We start from the raw sequence: 19,868 nt of genomic DNA, 5'->3' as shown, positions 1-19,868 counted from the left end.
CCCAGGTCCTGGTAAAGCAGGGTTAGTTTTCATTGCAGGTGCTGACCACACCAGAGACACCCAGGACCCAGTCATAGTTAAGGAAGACTTGCGTTCGACCCATTTCTTGTCTTCAGTGACACTAGTATCTGTGTTGATCGCTGATGACAGACTTGACCCTCACACTTCAGTAACCCTCTCGCTCGATCCTCTCCACACTAAGATCTTCATGTCTCGCTTCCATATAGTCAGAATGAGTGTGTCTTCCATATAGTCAGAATGAGTGCGTCTTCCATATAGTCAGAATGAGTGCGTCTTCCATATAGTCAGAATGAGTGTGTCTTCCATATAGTCAGAATGAGTGCGTCTTCCATATAGTCAGAATGAGTGCGTCTTCCATATAGTCAGAATGAGTGTGTCTTCCATATAGTCAGAATGAGTGCGTCTTCCATATAGTCAGAATGAGTGCGTCTTCCATATAGTCAGAATGAGTGCGTCTTCCATATAGTCAGAATGAGTGCGTCTTCCATATAGTCAGAATGAGTGTGTCTTCCATATAGTCAGAATGAGTGTGTCTTCCATATAGTCAGAATGAGTGTGTCTTCCATATAGTCAGAATGAGTGCGTCTTCCATATAGTCAGAATGAGTGCGTCTTCCATATAGTCAGAATGAGTGCGTCTTCCATATAGTCAGAATGAGTGCGTCTTCCATATAGTCAGAATGAGTGTGTCTTCCATATAGTCAGAATGAGTGCGTCTTCCATATAGTCAGAATGAGTGCGTCTTCCATATAGTCAGAATGAGTGTGTCTTCCATATAGTCAGAATGAGTGTGTCTTCCATATAGTCAGAATGAGTGCGTCTTCCTTTTATTATCCTTACAGTAACGTCTGAGTTACAACACATAGTCCACACTCCTGATACCAACATAGAACTCCGGATAAAACATAAAGATAAGAAACTAATGATAATATGTCAATAAGATTCTTGGCTTTCCGGTACAAAATAGATAAGAAAATATAGATAATACATGTATAAGGTGGCCAGCCCTCCAGCAGAGATCATGACAGATATTCATCCCAAACATCGAGGGCAATACAACATGCATTATAACATGCAATACAACATGCATTATAACATGCAATACATCATGCATTATAACATGCAATACATCATGCATTATAACATGCAATACAACATGCATTATAACATGCAATATCCCTCGGCCTCTTTGAGGTCTGGCGTGCATTGGCCCAGAAGCAGCCGTGGGCGCGCTCAACGGCGGGAATACCAAGACTAATGACTCTATGTTATGCTCATGAGTCGGAAAAACCAATGAATCTACACTACATAGAGTCACTCTGGTTCATAATGAATCTACACTACATAGAGTCACTCTGGTTCATAATGAATCTACACTACATAGAGTCACTCTGGTTCATAATGAATCTACACTACATAGAGTCACTCTGGTTCATAATGAATCTACACTACATAGAGTCACTCTGGTTCATAATGAATCTACACTACATAGAGTCACTCTGGTTCATAATGAATCTACACTACATAGAGTCACTCTGGTTCATAATGAAAGGTGATCAGAGTTGAGAAGTCAGGGTTCGCAACCCATCAAATTCATTACGCATTCAAGGAATTGTCAGCTGAGATGAAATTGTAACTCGAAAAACAAATGTAAAGAGGTATTGCAGTGAATGACCTCCTACAGCCAGAGTGCCATAACCTGTACGTTATGTCCAAATGTGAGACGTGGTCGACCTTAACACTGGTCTTATACCAGTGAACAACAGCACAAACCACAGGTAGGATTTGATGGCTAAAACCAGTGACCCAGAACCACTGACGCCCTTCATTTTCATTAAATTTCCTGATGAATTAACTCATTACGCTTAGTGAACAACCATGAATAATACTCGCTACTAAACTACGGCCATTAAATCTTTCCACAGGTTGCTGGAGGGACGACAGTGGAACGTTCCTTGATGGGGGACACGGCTCGCCTCCCTGAACCCACAGAAATCTGTTTTACGGTAAATATATAATACTGCTATATATATATATATATATATATATATATATATATATATATATATATATATATATATATATATATATATATATATATATGATTTATGAAATGCTTCAGGGCAATATGTATTATAAGCAAGAGTGATCAAGTGAGTAATGAGAGGGGAAAGAATGAGGAATGGTTAACAAAGAGGATATATGTGTTAAAGGTGGAGGGAACAAAAGAGGTGGGAGCCCAAATAAAAGGTAGAAGAATAGAATGCAAAAGGTTTTGAATGCTCGGGGCTTGAACATGCAGGAGGGTGTAAGGCGTGCACGGGCTTGATTTAACCTTTTTCACTCCATTCTTCCCCTGGTTAACTAGCCCTGCATCTATTTAAGTCATTACCTTTGCTAGACGGTTCTTAGAGTCCGTAATAGTCCCAGAGAGATACTGTGCATGGATAACTCCTACTCCGTGCCATGCGTAGGTTCCTCACACATAGGTCCTCTACCCGCAGGAGACCCACACCACACCAGGGTTGGCTCCTCAGTGAGTCTCTACCTGACTTACCGGAGTAGCCGACGATGTAGGATCGGCTGCTGAAGACGGGCGTCCTGGGCTGTGCCACCTCGCCCATACCTGCTACCCTGAAATATGAACAGTAACGCTCAGCACTTCTGCACCTTTTCCTCTTATATACATACACATATATATATATATATATATATATATATATATATATATATATATATATATATATATATATATATATATATATATATATGATACGCCCATACACGCACATATACATATCAACATATACATACACAGACATATAAATATATATACATGTACATATTCATATTTGCTTGCCTTCATCCATTCCTGTCTCTACCCCGTCAAACAGGAAATAGCATCCCTGATAGTGTAGAATCTCTTAACAACATATCTATTTGATATTTTTCCTCTAAGAAAGTTATCCATCTATTAACGTTGATTAAGGCGGCTAATGAGGCCCAGGCTAAGTTTGGAAGAACCTTAGACGCTTACAGAAGTACACAAGTTGGTAATGGGTTAATGGCCGAAAAATTGTAAATAAAAATTGAATTTTCTATCCTGATTGATTACTACCGTTTTCTTCTTCTTTTTCTTCTTCTTCTTCTACTTTTTACTTTCCCTCGAGATGGCAGACTCAACTAAGGCATGTTCTACCTGTAGCATGTCTGCCTAGATAGAAAAAAAAAAGATAAAATATATATATATATATATATATATATATATATATATATATATATATATATATATATATATATATATATATATATAAGAAGAAAGTTATAACGTCATATTCGATGACTGGATTGTGTTATAAAGAAATTCACAATAGCTGGACCACTGTACTGTACATCTGATGATTCAATAGCCGTTTATGCATACATTACTGCAACAATATATGAAGTACATATAACAATAGTGAACTACCTCACTAGACAGACACATATGACCAAGATGTATCACAGATTAACACTTAAATTTGATTTTGTGATCGCTACCTGCCTGTGGTTTCCGCTACATCGTCTGTCTTGCTTCTTCGATTTGTTTCTTGTCATTGGTAAATAAGATATTTCTTCCGGTCTGTCTTGAGGTCATCGTCTGTCTCCCATTACTGGCAAACTTTTTTCGGCCTTGTTAGTTTCCGTGTTATCGGGACACTTGCGTCAGTATATGTTCATTTACGTTGGACTCGGTGCGTTTCCTACCCTTGCTGCCTGAGCACATCATGTAAGTAAGAGAGAGTAGTGAGCCGTGTGCGTCATAGTGACTGTGATCCTACGTAACACAGAGGGATGATCGATCCTTCTGCTTCTTTTGAAAGATTCCATGAGCGTGCCAAGTAACATGTCTTCCACCATGGACAACACTGTTGTCATCCTAATATATAGAAACACATGACTAAGATGTGGACAGAACTAGAGAGAAACCTAGCCATTTCCAAGGGTAGTAATGATACAAGGTCTACAATACCAAGTGATGATAAGATCAGGCATGTGTAGAAGGCTTTTCTGGGAACTGAATAATTCAGGTGAGGCCAATATTTTCTTGTACTTATATCAAAAGAAACGAAAAGATTGTATACATGAAGAGGTTGTGAGGCATGTAGTTGATAACTGAAGGTTTGGTCCCCAGGAAGACTACCCAGAGTGAAAATCAAGAAAGCTATAGTAAGACTCTAGTGGCCAAGAACAGACAAGAACTAGACAGAATCTTATGAATCTATGTACGAGGCAGAGGCATGATCTATCTTGGTATCAGATGAGGGACAGCCCACCAGCCCAGCCGTGTGACCAACAAATAAACATCTTTCCGTGAAGCAGCAATTGACTGTTCCTTCCCTGGTGACCCACTACGCTATTCTCTCTCCTCTTTTCTTCAATTGTTCTGGTATAGACGTGAAAGTCACATTCTGAGTTTTAAAGTCCGTGCCTCCACTACTCTACCAAAAAGCATTCGTCCAACAGGATCACATGAAAATAGATTACATTATTTGCTGGTGTTAGATATACCAGTGTGGTATGTTTAGATGTAACTCTTTGACAGTAATCACGAGTTGTAACTGTACAGCAGACACCAGCAGTTCCTCTGAAGCAACTGTCCCTGGTGTATACAGAGACCAAGGTACGGTAATCAGACATGTGCGGAACAAATAATTGGAAACATTCCTCACATTTTCTGTCGTATTTATCTTAAAGAACTTTCAACTTTTAGGTTTGCTGTACCGACAGGAAGGTAATACCCCGGATACATTGAAGGTGGAAACCCTGCAAGTGAAAGAGGAGAGAAAGATGAGCGGCGGCAGTCCACACGCACATTAGCGTCTCGCTGGTATTGGCTATCGTCCACCGGCGTGATGTAAGGGCTGTTTCCTGGTCGTGTTATCTTTTGTTTCTGTGAATATTTTGTATTCCTGTATTCCTGTGTTGCTGTATGTATGCATGTATGTATGTATGTATGTATATATGTAGGTCAGTTACTGAAATGAAAATGATACAAACAAACCAATGAAAAAGGTTAAAAATGACTAGTCGAGCGTGTTATTGGCCTGCCTGCCTGGGCGGGTGTGTGGTGCTGGATCCCAAGTTAATAATGCCCTTATAGTCCCCCAACAAGCAAACCACCTCACGCCACGCTCTTCCAAGGCTCTGGATATTTCCATTGTTTCCAAATGACTTTCCTTCTGAAGAAAAGAAAAAAATTGGTAACACTGTCATACTCTCGCTACAGTGTAAATCGTGACTCCTGGTGCGGTAACATGTTGACCGTTCCAGAACAACTCTCTTGGAACTCAAGTTTCTTGACGAAAGAAACGTTGGAATAGGAAGCGTCTGGCACATTGTATGTCCCTCTGATCAGTTTTATAAATACACAAGTTGTATCCTCTCTCCTCACGTCAACACAAGTTGTACCCTCGTGGGTCTCTAAAAGTAAACAAACTTTTCCATTTCTCACTGATTCATATATTCAAAAGTATTTGTTTATCAAAAATGTCATTAGAGTTTAACAAAAGCGAGCAGACTACACATTGCTGCGACGCTGACTCACTAAGATATACAGAGGAGGAGGGTTCTCCCCTGCCAAAGAGTTATACCTTATAATAAACTTATATACCTTGTTGATCACTTGTATACCTAGTTGATAACTTATATACCTTGTTGATAACTTATATACCTTGTTGATAACCACCTGTGCAGCATCCCTGAAGGGAGAAACAATAGCCTGGTTAAATTCAACAGTGTGGAAATGCAGTTTCGACTTTTACCTCCTTTTAAATTTCATTGGTTTTCTGGTGTCACATTTAAGTCCACCATCCTGCTAGTAGGTGAGCATGTTAGACTACAGATCTTCCTCTACTACGTGAGCATGTTAGACTACAGATCTTCCTCTACTCTAGCCTAGAAGTCTTATATGATAAACGTCACAGAACCTACGTCAAAGGATAAGTAGTTTCTCGACTGTAGGGTTAGCACCCGCCATTACCGGAAGGCGGCGTTCTCAGACTGGCATTACAAACAATTTCTATTGAGCGTCACATTCTTTAACTGTGTCTAAACCTTCCACTCACACGGCTGGCGAGAACTGAATCGTGTAAATGAAATTGTTCTCTGGAATGACCATGTAACCCGGAAACTGAATTTATCTTTTGATATATTCTTTGTAAGCTTATCCGAATTTCATTTTCAACAGTATTGCTCACGAGCAGTCAAATCGTCTGGATATTCTCACAGCCAAAGTAAAAAGACGTGAAACTCCATGGACAATACTTATGATACCACTCTGAAAACGTCGCCCCACCGGCAATGGTGGGTACTAATTCTACATTAAAAAGTTCAGTGTGTTTTCTGTTTTTTCCTAAGGTTTCATTCGCCCAAGTGTGAAGGAGTGTGTTGCTTGCACACCTGTCATGCCATTTTTTCCCCTTATTCTTTTATGCCAGAGTGGAAGTCCTCCTCCTCCTCACTAACTCTCCTGTTCTATTCTTTCTTGAACCATCTCTTTCGGTCAGCAGTGACGTCACTTCCCTCTCAGTTCTACAGGTATCATATCGGCCACTGCTCACGTGAGATGTCTGCCTATGTCTTAACCACTAAGGCACAACCGGAGGCACGCGACTGGCCGGTGCTTCACAAAGTTTGTGTGAGGAAACTCGCTACATGAGGACAACCTTCCCACTATAATTACAAGGACTATAAAGAATATCAATCCTCAAAGTGTTACTAATATTCGTTTAATCTATAAGCTTGCTAATTACATTTCCAATCCAATTGGCTTCTTCTACCCGGGTCATTCAAGCTACGAAATAAAAAAGACGCATTTCCTAAGACAGGTTATGAAGAGCATGACCAACTTGTTCATAACACAAGCATGACAACTTCTTGATCAAAACTTAGCTTTATTTTCTAAATCTACTCTCAGTGTTCTTTTTTACTTTTCTAAGAGAAAGAACAGAGAAGGGGGCCAAGTAAGGATATTCCCTTTAAGGCTCAGTCCTCTGTTCTTAACGCTACCTCGCTAACGCGAGAAATGGCGAATATGTATAAAATATATTGAGAGGGTGAAGACATGTACAGAGCATCAGATTGGGGAAGAGCAGTGTGGTTTCAGAAGTGGTAGAGGATGTGTGGATCAGGTGTTTGCTTTGAAGAATGTATGTGAGAAATACTTAGAAAAGCAAATGGATTTGTATGTAGCATTTATGAATCTGGAGAAGGCATATGACAGAGTTGATAGAGATGCTCTGTGGAAGGTATTAAGAATATATGGTGTGGGAGGCAAGTTGTTAGAAGCAGTGAAAAGTTTTTATCGAGGATGTAAGGCATGTGTACGTGTAGGAAGAGAGGAAAGTGATTGGTTCTCAGTGAATGTAGGTTTGCGGCAGGGGTGTGTGATGTCTCCATGGTTGTTTAATTTGTTTATGGATGGGGTTGTTAGGGAGGTGAATGCAAGAGTTTTGGAAAGAGGGGCAAGTATGAAGTCTGTTGGGGATGAGAGAGCTTGGGAAGTGAGTCAGTTGTTGTTCGCTGATGATACAGCGCTGGTGGCTGATTCATGTGAGAAACTGCAGAAGCTGGTGACTGAGTTTGGAAAAGTGTGTGAAAGAAGAAAGTTAAGAGTAAATGTGAATAAGAGCAAGGTTATTAGGTACAGTAGGGTTGAGGGTCAAGTCAATTGGGAGGTGAGTTTGAATGGAGAAAAACTGGAGGAAGTGAAGTGTTTTAGATATCTGGGAGTGGATCTGGCAGCGGATGGAACCATGGAAGCGGAAGTGGATCATAGGGTGGGGGAGGGGGCGAAAATTCTGGGAGCCTTGAAGAATGTGTGGAAGTCGAGAACATTATCTCGGAAAGCAAAAATGGGTATGTTTGAAGGAATAGTGGTTCCAACAATTTGTATGGTTGCGAGGCGTGGGCTATGGATAGAGTTGTGCGCAGGAGGATGGATGTGCTGGAAATGAGATGTTTGAGGACAATGTGTGGTGTGAGGTGGTTTGATCGAGTAAGTAACGTAAGGGTAAGAGAGATGTGTGGAAATAAAAAGAGCGTGGTTGAGAGAGCAGAAGAGGGTGTTTTGAAGTGGTTTGGGCACATGGAGAGAATGAGTGAGGAAAGATTGACCAAGAGGATATATGTGTCGGAGGTGGAGGGAACGAGGAGAGGAGGGAGACCAAATTGGAGGTGGAAAGATGGAGTGAAAAAGATTTTGTGTGATCGGGGCCTGAACATGCAGGAGGGTGAAAGGAGGGCAAGGAATAGAGTGAATTGGAGCGATGTGGTATACCGAGGTTGACGTGCTGTCAGTGGATTGAATCGGGGCATGTGAAGCGTCTGGGGTAAACCATGGAAAGCTGTGTAGGTATGTATATTTGCGTGTGTGGACGTATGTATATACATGTGTATGGGGGTGGGTTGGGCCATTTCTTTCGTCTGTTTCCTTGCGCTACCTCGCAAACGCGGGAGACAGCGACAAAGCAAAAAAAAAAAAAAAAAAAAAAAAAAAATATATATATATATATATATATATATATATATATATATATTTATATATATATATATATATATATATATATATATATATATATATATATATATATATATATATATGTATATATATATATATATATATATATATATATATATATATATATATATATATATATATATATATATATATATATATATATTCTTGTACTAACAATTGTCTACTTATGAAGACAATAGTTTCCATGTTGCTGTGTCTGGAGGCATAATGTTTCGTGACTGATGACATCTTACGTCATCAGTCGTCGTCACAAGATCAGCGGGATGACTTGCTCACTCCACACTGAGAGTCATCAGGAAACTTTAAAGGATTAAGAACATATGATCTGTGTGCAGATCATATGTTCTGATTTCATTGTCTGGATACAAATTATCGACTAGCTCTGCTTATAATTCTGTTAAAACATGCAATGTGTTCTCCCTCACACGCAGTAATAAATATCCGGGACTATTACAGACAAAAATACTTGACCACACAAGCTGAAACAAAGGAGGAGCAATCTAGTGTAATGGTGTTGTAACGTGTACTGTGGTCAGACATGCACGTGATCACGACCCAGTAAGGCAGTGGGGACGTCCTCCAGGGGATGAGACGGTGAATGGGAAAGTAAGGGAGATGGAAAAGTGAGGAGTGGAAGGAACAATGTATTAAGAGAAAACGGAGGGCAGAACTATACATGATAATGTGATGACTGAGGAAAACAGAGTATACAGCAAATATGTATACATAGGAAAGTATACAACTCGGAAATACAGGAATGGAAAATAACTGTCCTAAGTGAAAATGAGGACAAGCCACACATGATAATGACAAGAGATACATTATGGTGAATTCCAAGTGTAAGATTAGAGCAAACAAACTAAACAAACATACCGACGTAAACTTCACCACTCTGTATATACAGACGATAAAGTTTCCAGAACTTGGAAGTATACAGAGAGTAAGTACATTTAAGAAAGTACAGGTTGGGAAATATACAGACGTTAAAAAACGAGAAAATGATAAACTATACAACTTAAAGGAGGCAAAATCAAAAAGTTTGGACCCAGGAATACAACTGAACCCTGTGGTAGCATAGAGAACAAAAACTTATGGTTTATTGAGGTAGGAATACAAAGGCAAACATACAGATTACTTAAAGCGTAAGACCTGTAAATTTATCATGTAGTTAAGGAGTTGCAAATAATGCCAGTTGACGATTTAAAGTGTAATAGTTATCAGGTATATATTTATACGTATCTATGGTACTGCTTTCTGCTACTCTGATTGGTCAAAATTATTCCGTATGTTAACATTCCTGAGGAATGAAAAGCACCTCACGTCATTCTAGGCAAAATGTATGCCTACCAGTTGATATCCATTACTACGAACGAAAGCAAACGAATCCATCTCGGTAGACCAAGATTACTGAAACCCTTAATGATTTTGAATACCATTATTAGATCACCTCTCATCTTTCTGAGCTAAATAAATATAATTCGTTTAGTCGGCTCATACGATTTGTTTTTCATGCCTGGAATCATCCAAGAAGCTCACTTCTGCAATCGCCAGTGTGTGTAGTACATAGAGAAGAAAAGTGTGCAGGGGTGTGAATCTTGAGGAAATATACAGATGAGGAAGAGAGCGGGAGTGAACACAGATACGGCTACACAGAGGAGAAGAATGAAAGGAATACACACACAATGGAGTCCATACAAGTGAGAACTCAGAAGAGGAAAAGTACCACAAGGGAAACAAAATAACTCGCTAACTGAAATCACATTTGTAAACTTTAGATGGATATGGCGGCTGTACCCTCACCCTTAGTGGTCACCCCGCCCGTATCGCCCCACCTGGTCACCCCGGCCATATCGCCCAACCTGGTCACCCCGGCCTTATCGCCCCACCTGGTCACCCCGCCCGTATCGCCCCACCTGGTCACCCCGCCCGTATCGCCCCACCTGGTCACCCCGGCCGTATCGCACCTGGCGTTCATCTAATTTTCGTCTTAAGAGAAAAAAGTTTTAAAGATGTTTTGATATTGAACTTGATGGCCAGTAGTGTGGACTAGAGGTTTGTAACAAGTCTGTAGCAGAGACGTGATGTGCTGGTGTCTTGTGTGTAATTACCGATCAGTCTGTATGGAGAAGGATTTCTACACATTTTATTGAATTAGTCACCGACAGTGGCTGAATCCACGATGAAAATACGTACACTGTAAACTGTGGGATCTATAAACGGGGGTGGAGGGTGGGGGTTGGGTTGGGGTGTTGGGGAAAACACAAATACTGAGGTAGAGTTTGACACGCAGTGCAATGATGAATGATGATATTTACCATGGTTGGGATGAGGCTGTCTTGGTAGCGTCCATTGCGAACCACCACAGAGAAACACTCACACACACACACACACACACACACACACACACACACGGCGCACCATCAGGACGGACCCGATCGCTGCCTTACTTGACAGACAGCAGCCGCGGGACCACTTGAATTCAGGCCCACACATTCGAAGTCAGCGAGGCTGGCCACTACACCACGGAGGTGGTACATGACTTAACCTTACTCTCACATACCGGGAGATGAAGGACAGTTGAACGCTACGGTAGATTACGTTGACAGGTTGCTGGAATTATTCCACTTCTTTTAGTCGACCGGGTTTCTGTAAAGTGGCATTATTGCTCCATCAAGTGGCTGTGCGGATGGTCACAAGGCGCATGATGACCTGAGGCGAGAGAGCAACTTATCATGTACGACTCTTGTGGAGGGTGACAACTCTTGCATCAGATATCATCATACGATACATAAAAGAATAACAAAAATGGAAGAATGTTGTCAGTGAGACGAGAAGGATGGTAGGTCAGTAGACGTGTGACTACAGGCAGACGTGTCCACACTGGGACACTGGCGCACAACACACTCCTGCACTGTGGGTCTTCAGCTGGCAACGTGTTAGGGCAAAGGAAACGAACTCATCGTTCTGAAAAGAAATGATTTCTCGTTCCAGAGGAAGAATTTGACCGGGCCACCGAGTCTGCTGCAAAAGATGACCGCGAGAATCATTTTTTTTTTTTGGGGGGGGGGGGGGCAGATCGCTGACGCTGTATCTCCAGCGGCGACGCCCAACGAAGGAAGTGAAACGTGCACTGTAGGTCACCTCAGGTTTCACGAGAGAACTAGTCTAGAGTAAGGAGACATGAACGATATACGAGGTGGAAGAAACGGTGCGAGCAGCTCTGTGATGCAGAGTTCTCATTATGATGGGGACAAGGTTGTCATGATGATGGGGACAAGGTTCTCATGATGATGGGGACAAGGTTGTCATGATGATGGGGACAAGGTTGTCATGATGATGGGGACAAGGTTGTCATGATGATGGGGACAAGGTTGTCATGATGATGGGGACAAGGTTGTCATGATGATGGGGACAAGGTTCTCATGATGATGGGGACAAGGTTCTCATGATGATGGGGACAAGGTTGTCATGATGATGGGGACAAGGTTGTCATGATGATGGGGACAAGGTTGTCATGATGATGGGGACAAGGTTTTCATGATGATGGGGACAAGGTTTTCATAATAATGCTGAAGATACATATGTCTTATAATCGGATTCTATGATGATATCTCATCCAACTGAATCCATTGTTCTAAACAGGAGAGACTTACTGACATCAGGTAACGTACTACATCACTGTGTCTGCTGCCATCCTCTCACCGGCCTCGAGGTAGGTACTTACAGCATGAGACACAATATGAACATTTTATAGTATTAGAAAAATGGCACTTGATTATCTTGAAAAAAAAACGATTCTTTCCTAAGTGCTCCTAGTGAGGTACAGAGGCCACGGATATTCCAGGTACCTGCAAAGCACAAATTTTGGATAGTCGATCGCATGGACGTATAACTGAACACGTATGTACATCCTGCGAGTCTCCTGACTAGCATCAAGTGAAGTGAGACTGTGTGGGGAGATTTCAGTCTGGCCTCTATTGCCTGACATTAATGAGAGTAACTTCCTGAGAAGTTATCTAGACATGATCTCGTATATTCCACTCAGATGTATGTCCCGCAGACGACGTCTGGCACGAGAACCAGAATGCCTGACCGGCCATAGACTGGATGAAGGTGAACCAGGCCCTGAGATGCCTCTATATGTGCACATCATCCAGTCTGGACTCGCGCACCTTCACTGTAAGTTCAGACTCTACTCTTGGAAGCTTCAACTACAGCCCTGCAGCACAGCCAACTAAGAAGAAAGTGAGATTCATTGTTGGGAGTGTGGCGGATGTCTGGGGTGACGAACACTTCCTTGTGGCGGAATTTGAGACTTGATGTTCCTTCAGCTCCACCAGTGAGAGTATTCCCTGAGGAGCTCCAGTGTCAAGATGCAGAGTCTGAAGCCATGGCAGAGCCTGTGTGTGATGAATCCTTTCTTTCACTTAATGTTTGCTACGGTATCCTGAGCCACGGGGATCATCACTATATAGGACACAAGACTGGAATATCTCGTCTGAATCCAAACATTTAGAAAATGTCTTCAAGAAACATCAGCTAAATTAATCATCTGACATTGCAAAGTCAAGTGTATGCGAGCTGAATACCCATCTAACGTACTTTAATTGAAGGCAGCAAAATGTCCACTGAATGTTGACACATGTTTACACATTGTGTGACACTTTCCTTCAAGAATGGTACCAAAACGTTAAAGTTCCTTCAGGAGCCACACATCACAAGTCTCAGACCTACACGTGTGGTGCAACACTAGACATAACATCTCAGTACACGAATTTGATATCGTTCCAAGTTGAGGCATGATTTGATCAGCGGTCGAGTAAGCCAAGGAGAATTGGATGTTTTGCCAGAGCCAGTGATGCCTCTCCGTCCGTTCCAGCGATGCCGCCTTCTGCTTCCCTGTCACTTTTCATTTCCCCTCGGAAGCCATCCAGTTATTTGGTGGGGAGTAAATTGGCCCCCCACCATCCCTACGTCCAGTGTGTCATCAACCCTTACTTCTCCCTTCCCATCATTCTTAACCCTTCCACATCAACATGGATTTCGGAAGAAAAAATCAATTTCTACAAATCTGAATGTATTAGTTAGCATCCCTATCTATAAATCACACGAGTCCGTGTTCCAGTCTCGAACCAGGCGTTCCAATCAAAGCCGAGTTGCTTAACTGCCTATCTGAAAGGCCGCGTACCTGGCATAAACTTGAATATATATATATATATATATATATATATATATATATATATATATATATATATATATATATATATTGGAAAGGATCACAATTTTTTGTGCGTGATCAAGATATTCCTATGAGTCCACGAGGAAAATGAAACACGAAAAGTTCCCAAGTGCACTTTCGTGTAATAATCACATCATCAGGGGAGACACAAGAGAGAAATATAACAGTCAGTTGATATACATCGAAGAGACGAAGCTAGGACGCCATTTGGTAAACATGTAATTGTCCAAAACAATGTTTTGGGAGCCGAGAATGACTTAAGCTATCGTGCAGATACGGTAACCTAACCCGACTGTCTCATGTCACTAGCATTTAAGGTTCATATCCACGAAGTTACCCCTGGACATGACATGACCTCTCCTGGACATGACCTCTCCTGGACACGACCTCTCTTGGAGTGAAGGTGCTCTACGGAGCTTCCTCGATGTCTACCTTCCCATATACATACTCATCCTCACATTGTCATCATATACATACTCATCCTCACATTGTTATCATGTTTGGCCTGTGTTCCTCAACTAGACCCACCCACACCTGTCAGTTAATATTTTTGTCAGTTCTGACAGTCAGTTTTCCTTGATTACATCTTTCATGACAGAAAATCCCGCTCAAGCATGACAGTACAGCGATTAATTTTGTGATTAATTTCTTTCCCTCGTCCTCAGCTTGTACACGGAACCTTTATCTTCATCAGATTCAGATCAACCATCTTGCTAAATTTCGAAACAATACCCCTTAACATAACATAGCCATAAACTAGTTTCAAACCAAAGTTAATGAAAAAAAAAAATTATATCTTCAAATAAGATTCGAAACTAGGTAAAAGATAAAGTGAAGCATTCTACTTCATAGGGTCTCGAAATCCTTATACCTTGCTTAAATTCTTTCCGTTCCTCAACGGAACCAAGTCCATTTTTGCATATCAGAAGCTGACTCGAACTGCCCTGATCCACGATGAAGCATCGTCACCCAGGAAGTGGTGCAGATAAACACAAGATCACCATGTCCATCAGCAATCACAGTTCTTCACTCGTTCTTCCCAAAATTACTAACACATGTACACCAACTACTAATTTACTTTTGAAAGGAATCTGACCGATATAGAGAAAAAGAAAAAGGTAGAGTTTATAGCTCACCGAGAAACATGATATTATAGCTGGGCGTGTATTAGTAAAAAAGATAGAGAACCTCAGCTAAATTAAAATAGCGAAGCCTACTGGGTCAACATAGTATTTTGAGTAAATGTTACAAAATGGTACCAAACGTAATTATCCGTGGCATGGAGACTCAAATGTATCGCCTCGTGCCCCTGATATACGGCGTCATCACGTGTCATTACATAGCGATTACTATCTTAGCGAAATATGCTGAAGGCATCATCATTTTGTTATGGACACAATCACTAAAAAATCGAGATTTGAACAGTATGACTGACCTCAAAACTGACATTTCTTTAGTCAACGAGGGCTACAATGTTCCCTGACATGAAGTGAAATCAACTTAAAGAGCCCTGAAATCGCCAAAACAAACCAGGGCAGCGGTCATCTTTAGCAGAGGGTCATTGTACCAGTCACAAGAAAGGAAGAAACAGGCTTCTAGCACATTTTCCTGAGATTTTTAACGCCTCACTTGATGCTTCCACAGCTTGCCCTCACGTCACACACACCACAAAAGTCATATTTGTCCTTAACGAATGAGGTAAAACAAGAAAACTCACTGGGAAGCTCCGTCCTGCGGGTTGTGTTTACACTAGCGCTATAGCAACCAGAGATCAATATGGCGGTTTGCAGAGGTGCCTAGCCTTTACGTTGCTAAGAAACGTCTAATTCTCACTCACTTAATCATTTTAGTGGGAAGTCTATCAGGTAAAAAGTTACCTAGAGTCACCCTCAACGGCTTTCTCGCAGATCAGGTAATGACAGTGGAGGTGTACAGTGCATTAGGAAGCATGTGATACAGGTAATCCTCTCAGTACGACACATGGTGGACTCAGCTGCCAGGTGTCGCTATACCAGAGGCCTCGCTATCTGCTCTAGGGTATCATATATTTCAAGATATTCTGCATATAGCAATACTTTTCCTTTAGAGTATGAAAATGCTTGATGATGTGAGGGATTCAAAATATCATCTATATAATTAACCGCATTCTTTGTAAGCAATTTCTTTTATATTTTATGCATCTAATCGTTTCAAAGGTTTCGCTTTGATTATGTCAGTATCAAATAAGAGTGTATCTTAGAAAGGTATCGCAGACAGAAGATCCTGGTGAGGAAACAATAAACTCTTCTGCTCTTACATATACCAGGCCAGAGCCTTGGAAAACACATGAAGAACGACATGGTAACTGTGACATGCAATGCGTCAAGTTTGAATCTTTTCAGAAGTGTTCTGTGCCGATGGCAGCCTCCGCTACTCTGCCATTTTAGCTGTTGAAGATGATACTCACTTTTCTCTTGCCAAGAATAGCGCACTGGCCTAAAAATATTAACTGCTGTTGAAAATTGGTGACAAACTGATATTTGAAACAAAACGTTCCACACTTGGTGGATGAACACAGACTTTATCACAATCTATAATTCCGGAATAAGATAACCGAAAAAAAGATTATATCCTTCTGTAATGTAAGTAGCCATTTTTTTTTTTTTTTGTATCCGAAAACTTTCAAAGGTAAATGTTGATTGTATATATAGAAATGCAAACATGCACACAAACAAACGCACACACACATGAGGGAAACGGCGAACAAATGAGAAAAAAAAATTACACATACACACACACACACACACACTCGCTACCTGTGCACTTTTTCATGTGTGTGTATGTGTGTATGTGTGTGTGTGTGTGTGTAATTTTTTTCTCATTTGTTCGCCGTTTCCCTCATGTGTGTTGCCGGACTCCGCCTGGTCGTCATTACACCGAGATTGAAAAATAAGTTTTAGCGAGGCTGTAACACTGGGGTTACTGACAATCTCGGCGAGTCTATATTGCCTTGCTGCTGCCAGAGAGTAAGGCAGTTGTACATGGCCAGCAGGACTCTTAGAATGGTTCTACTTACCACCAGGACTATTTCAGATAAACTGGTCTTGGGGTACTTATGAATACAATATGATATATCCTCGCCTGAGCCAGGTACCTATTTCATCGACCAACTAATAGTTTTAAATGAAAAGCCGCAAACAGGATTCGAACCTACGCGCTGGACCCTGGGCGGTCCGTGAATGCGTCACGGTCAGGGACGTGCACGAGACATTAACTCATATTCCAGGACTTTAGCCATAATCCCGAGCAATTTTTTATGACTTTCATTCAAATGTATCGTATTTAACGTTCCAGATCTGATTGGTTTTAGGATTTCCAGTATTCTGACCGAAATATTCTACATTACTTTACGAGCATTGTCAGAGCCAGTGGTGAAAATGTCAGGCCCGTGCACCGGTGTGGGTGTAATCACTTACTTGTACTGAAGCGAGGGTGTTTTACACTGGTGGACCCTGTCTCTTGTGCATTACTATCATGCAACTTTTCATTTTTGCCATGGTGTCTCTACTGATTATTTCCTCATTCATTCAATTACTCTGTTCCAGTTATCAGCAACCTTACAGATTAACATTTTTGATATTTTTTTTTTTTTAATTTTGAGATTCAATTCACATCGTGTTCCCCAGTTGTCTGTCCCCACATCTTTCGAAGTGTTCACTGTATACGTCATCATTATGGTTTACGTCATCATTATGGTTTACGTCATCATTATGGTTTACGTGATCATTATAGTTTGCGTCATCATTATGGTTTACGTCATCATCATGATTATAACTTAAAAGATTGCTCATGTCACCCATGTCTCTTCCCTATCATGGTTGGCAACTTTGGGTCGTCTTCCATGTGGCACACTAGCAACAGGCGAGGGACAGTGCCAACTCCTCAGTTCCTTTCCAACCCAGATTCCTGCAGTTTCTATTCCACTATCACTTTGTGATCATCTTCAGTACCTTAAACTTATTCAGGACGAATTTCATAGACTATAATTCAACCAGCTTTGGTGTCTGTCTCAGTCTCCTTGTAAATTGGTGCAATAGTATCAACTTTTTACATTCCTCATTACCTTGGCATCATCAGCAAACATATTCAAATAAGAATCCGATCTTTGCGGCAAATCATCCGTATGGATCAAAAATAGGAAAAGTCATACGTAGGACCGACCCTGTGGCACGTCATTGGTGACCTCAAACATTTCGAGATGGCTACCATGACATGCAGCCTTTGTTCACTGCTCTTTAATTGCAAATTTCCTTCTGATGAATTTATGGAAAAGTTTCGCAGTTTTGCTTGACCTGTCCACAATATTCTTTTCAAAGTTCCTCGATGTTCTGTACCATACATACCTGCCGACTGGCCTATATCTTCATCACAGAACATGCTCGTGTGCCACATATTCACACAAACATCACTTGACCCATTTTTCCAAATGGTATATCATATAAGGCATACACAATGTGTGTACGTGTTTGTGTGTGTCTGTTCTTATCACAGAAAAGGGAAGAATATCTATATGAAGTTGAGGAAAAGATTACAAACTTTCCTCTTTATTTCATAATATTTCTTTCCCTGCCAGACACTTTCTGTCAGATGTCAGCAATATCGCTCAGTTGTCGTGCTTACCACCTGCTCACATTCATGTCCGCGCAGCCTGACGCTCATCTCTCTATCTCAGTAATGAAGACAAAAAAATGATATATGCATATCTTTCACTCCTTATTTCTATATACATTTTCTTGGACGGTGTAAAGGAAGAAGAGATGATGATTCTTTTTGTATGTTTTTCTCCAGTCCTGACCTGTGTGGGACAGGTGTACAGAAAGGTGAGGAGCGCTAAACGTGCCAGATATCAACATTCTCGCGTAAGTTAGCGACAGACAACATCTGAAAGTTCGTATAATAAGAAAATTATTGCCATCTTAAGTGAAAGCGAACTGAGGACATTTGTTCGATCAGCTGTCTGTGACTCTGGCTTCCGTCGTTGTTCCATCTTCTCCAAAGTGTCATACAAAGATAAGGATAAGCGGTCACATATTAGCATCATCAGTACCACCGTTCAGGGGTATAGCTTACCTCTCATCCTATGAAACAATCATTAGTTACAACACTAATTTTGTTTTACATTTGTTCTACGAAAGAACAAAAACTCCTCCACCAGGATTTTCACATTAGCTTCCGGCCAATATTCTTCAAGACCCACGGCTTTAAGGAGCAATATGAGGCGGGTGGTTCCCCGGTGTCTGTATCACGTCTCACGTAAGCTACTGCTCAGGCCGCTCCCCCTCACGTGACACAGGTCAGTGGCAGTAGTGCTGGATGATAACTTGTCTTTGAGTTTCCTTTGTGATTGTGCGGATATCAGGGTGAACCATGGAAAGGTCTGTGGCACCTGGATGTGGATAAGAAGCTGTGGTTTGAATGTATTACACATGACAGCTAGAGAATAAGTGTAAGCAGATGTGGCCTTTCTTCGTCTATTTCTGCCGTTACCTTGCTAACGCGGGAAAAAGCGATGAAGTAGGAACAAATTTATGTGGGGCGGGGTGACGCCAGGAATGGATGAAGGCAAGAAAATATCAATATGTACATCTATATATATGTATATGTCTGTGTATGTGCGTTTGTTTCAATATATATTTATATATATATATATATATATATATATATATATATATATATATATATATCATTTTTCTTTTATTATGATTTGTCGCTGTCTCCCGCGTTAGCGAGGTAGCGCAAGGAAACACGAAAGAATGGCCCAACCCACCCACATACACATGTATTCCCATGAGTCCACGGGGAAAATGAAACACGATAAGTTCCCAGGTGCACTTTCGTGTAATAATCACATCATCAGGGGAGACACGAGACACAAGAGAGAAATACAACAGTCAGTTGATATACAAAGAAGAGACGTAGCTAGGACACCATTTGGTAAACATGCGATTGTCCAAGACAGACAACGAGCATATCATAAACTTATCATTTT

At 41.1% G+C, this 19,868-nt stretch overlaps 1 protein-coding gene across 2 annotated transcripts in view; it reads right to left on the bottom strand.

Annotated features, from left to right (window-relative positions):
• LOC139760764 (sperm-associated microtubule inner protein 5-like) overlaps window positions 1-15,598 on the bottom strand; it is a 33,810-nt gene extending 18,212 nt beyond the window's left edge. Inside the window, exons 1-2 of one of the 2 annotated variants that reach the window (XM_071684319.1) lie at window positions 15,558-15,598; window positions 2,578-2,654 (exon numbers count right to left, since the gene is read on the bottom strand). In XM_071684319.1, coding sequence (XP_071540420.1) covers window positions 2,578-2,644 — 67 coding nt within the window. In that variant the 5' untranslated portion in view covers window positions 2,645-2,654; window positions 15,558-15,598. Of the gene's footprint in view, window positions 1-2,412; window positions 2,555-2,577; window positions 2,655-15,557 lie in introns of those variants that run through there. The other variant, XM_071684320.1, reaches the window with a different exon arrangement.
• Between the last annotated feature and the right edge of the window lie 4,270 nt (window positions 15,599-19,868).

Source organism: Panulirus ornatus, chromosome 38 (assembly GCF_036320965.1).
Source record: "Panulirus ornatus isolate Po-2019 chromosome 38, ASM3632096v1, whole genome shotgun sequence".
Classification (NCBI taxonomy): Eukaryota; Metazoa; Arthropoda; class Malacostraca; order Decapoda; family Palinuridae; genus Panulirus; species Panulirus ornatus.
Note: the sequence above shows the minus strand (reverse complement) of the source record. Positions and strands in the feature narration are given on the sequence as shown.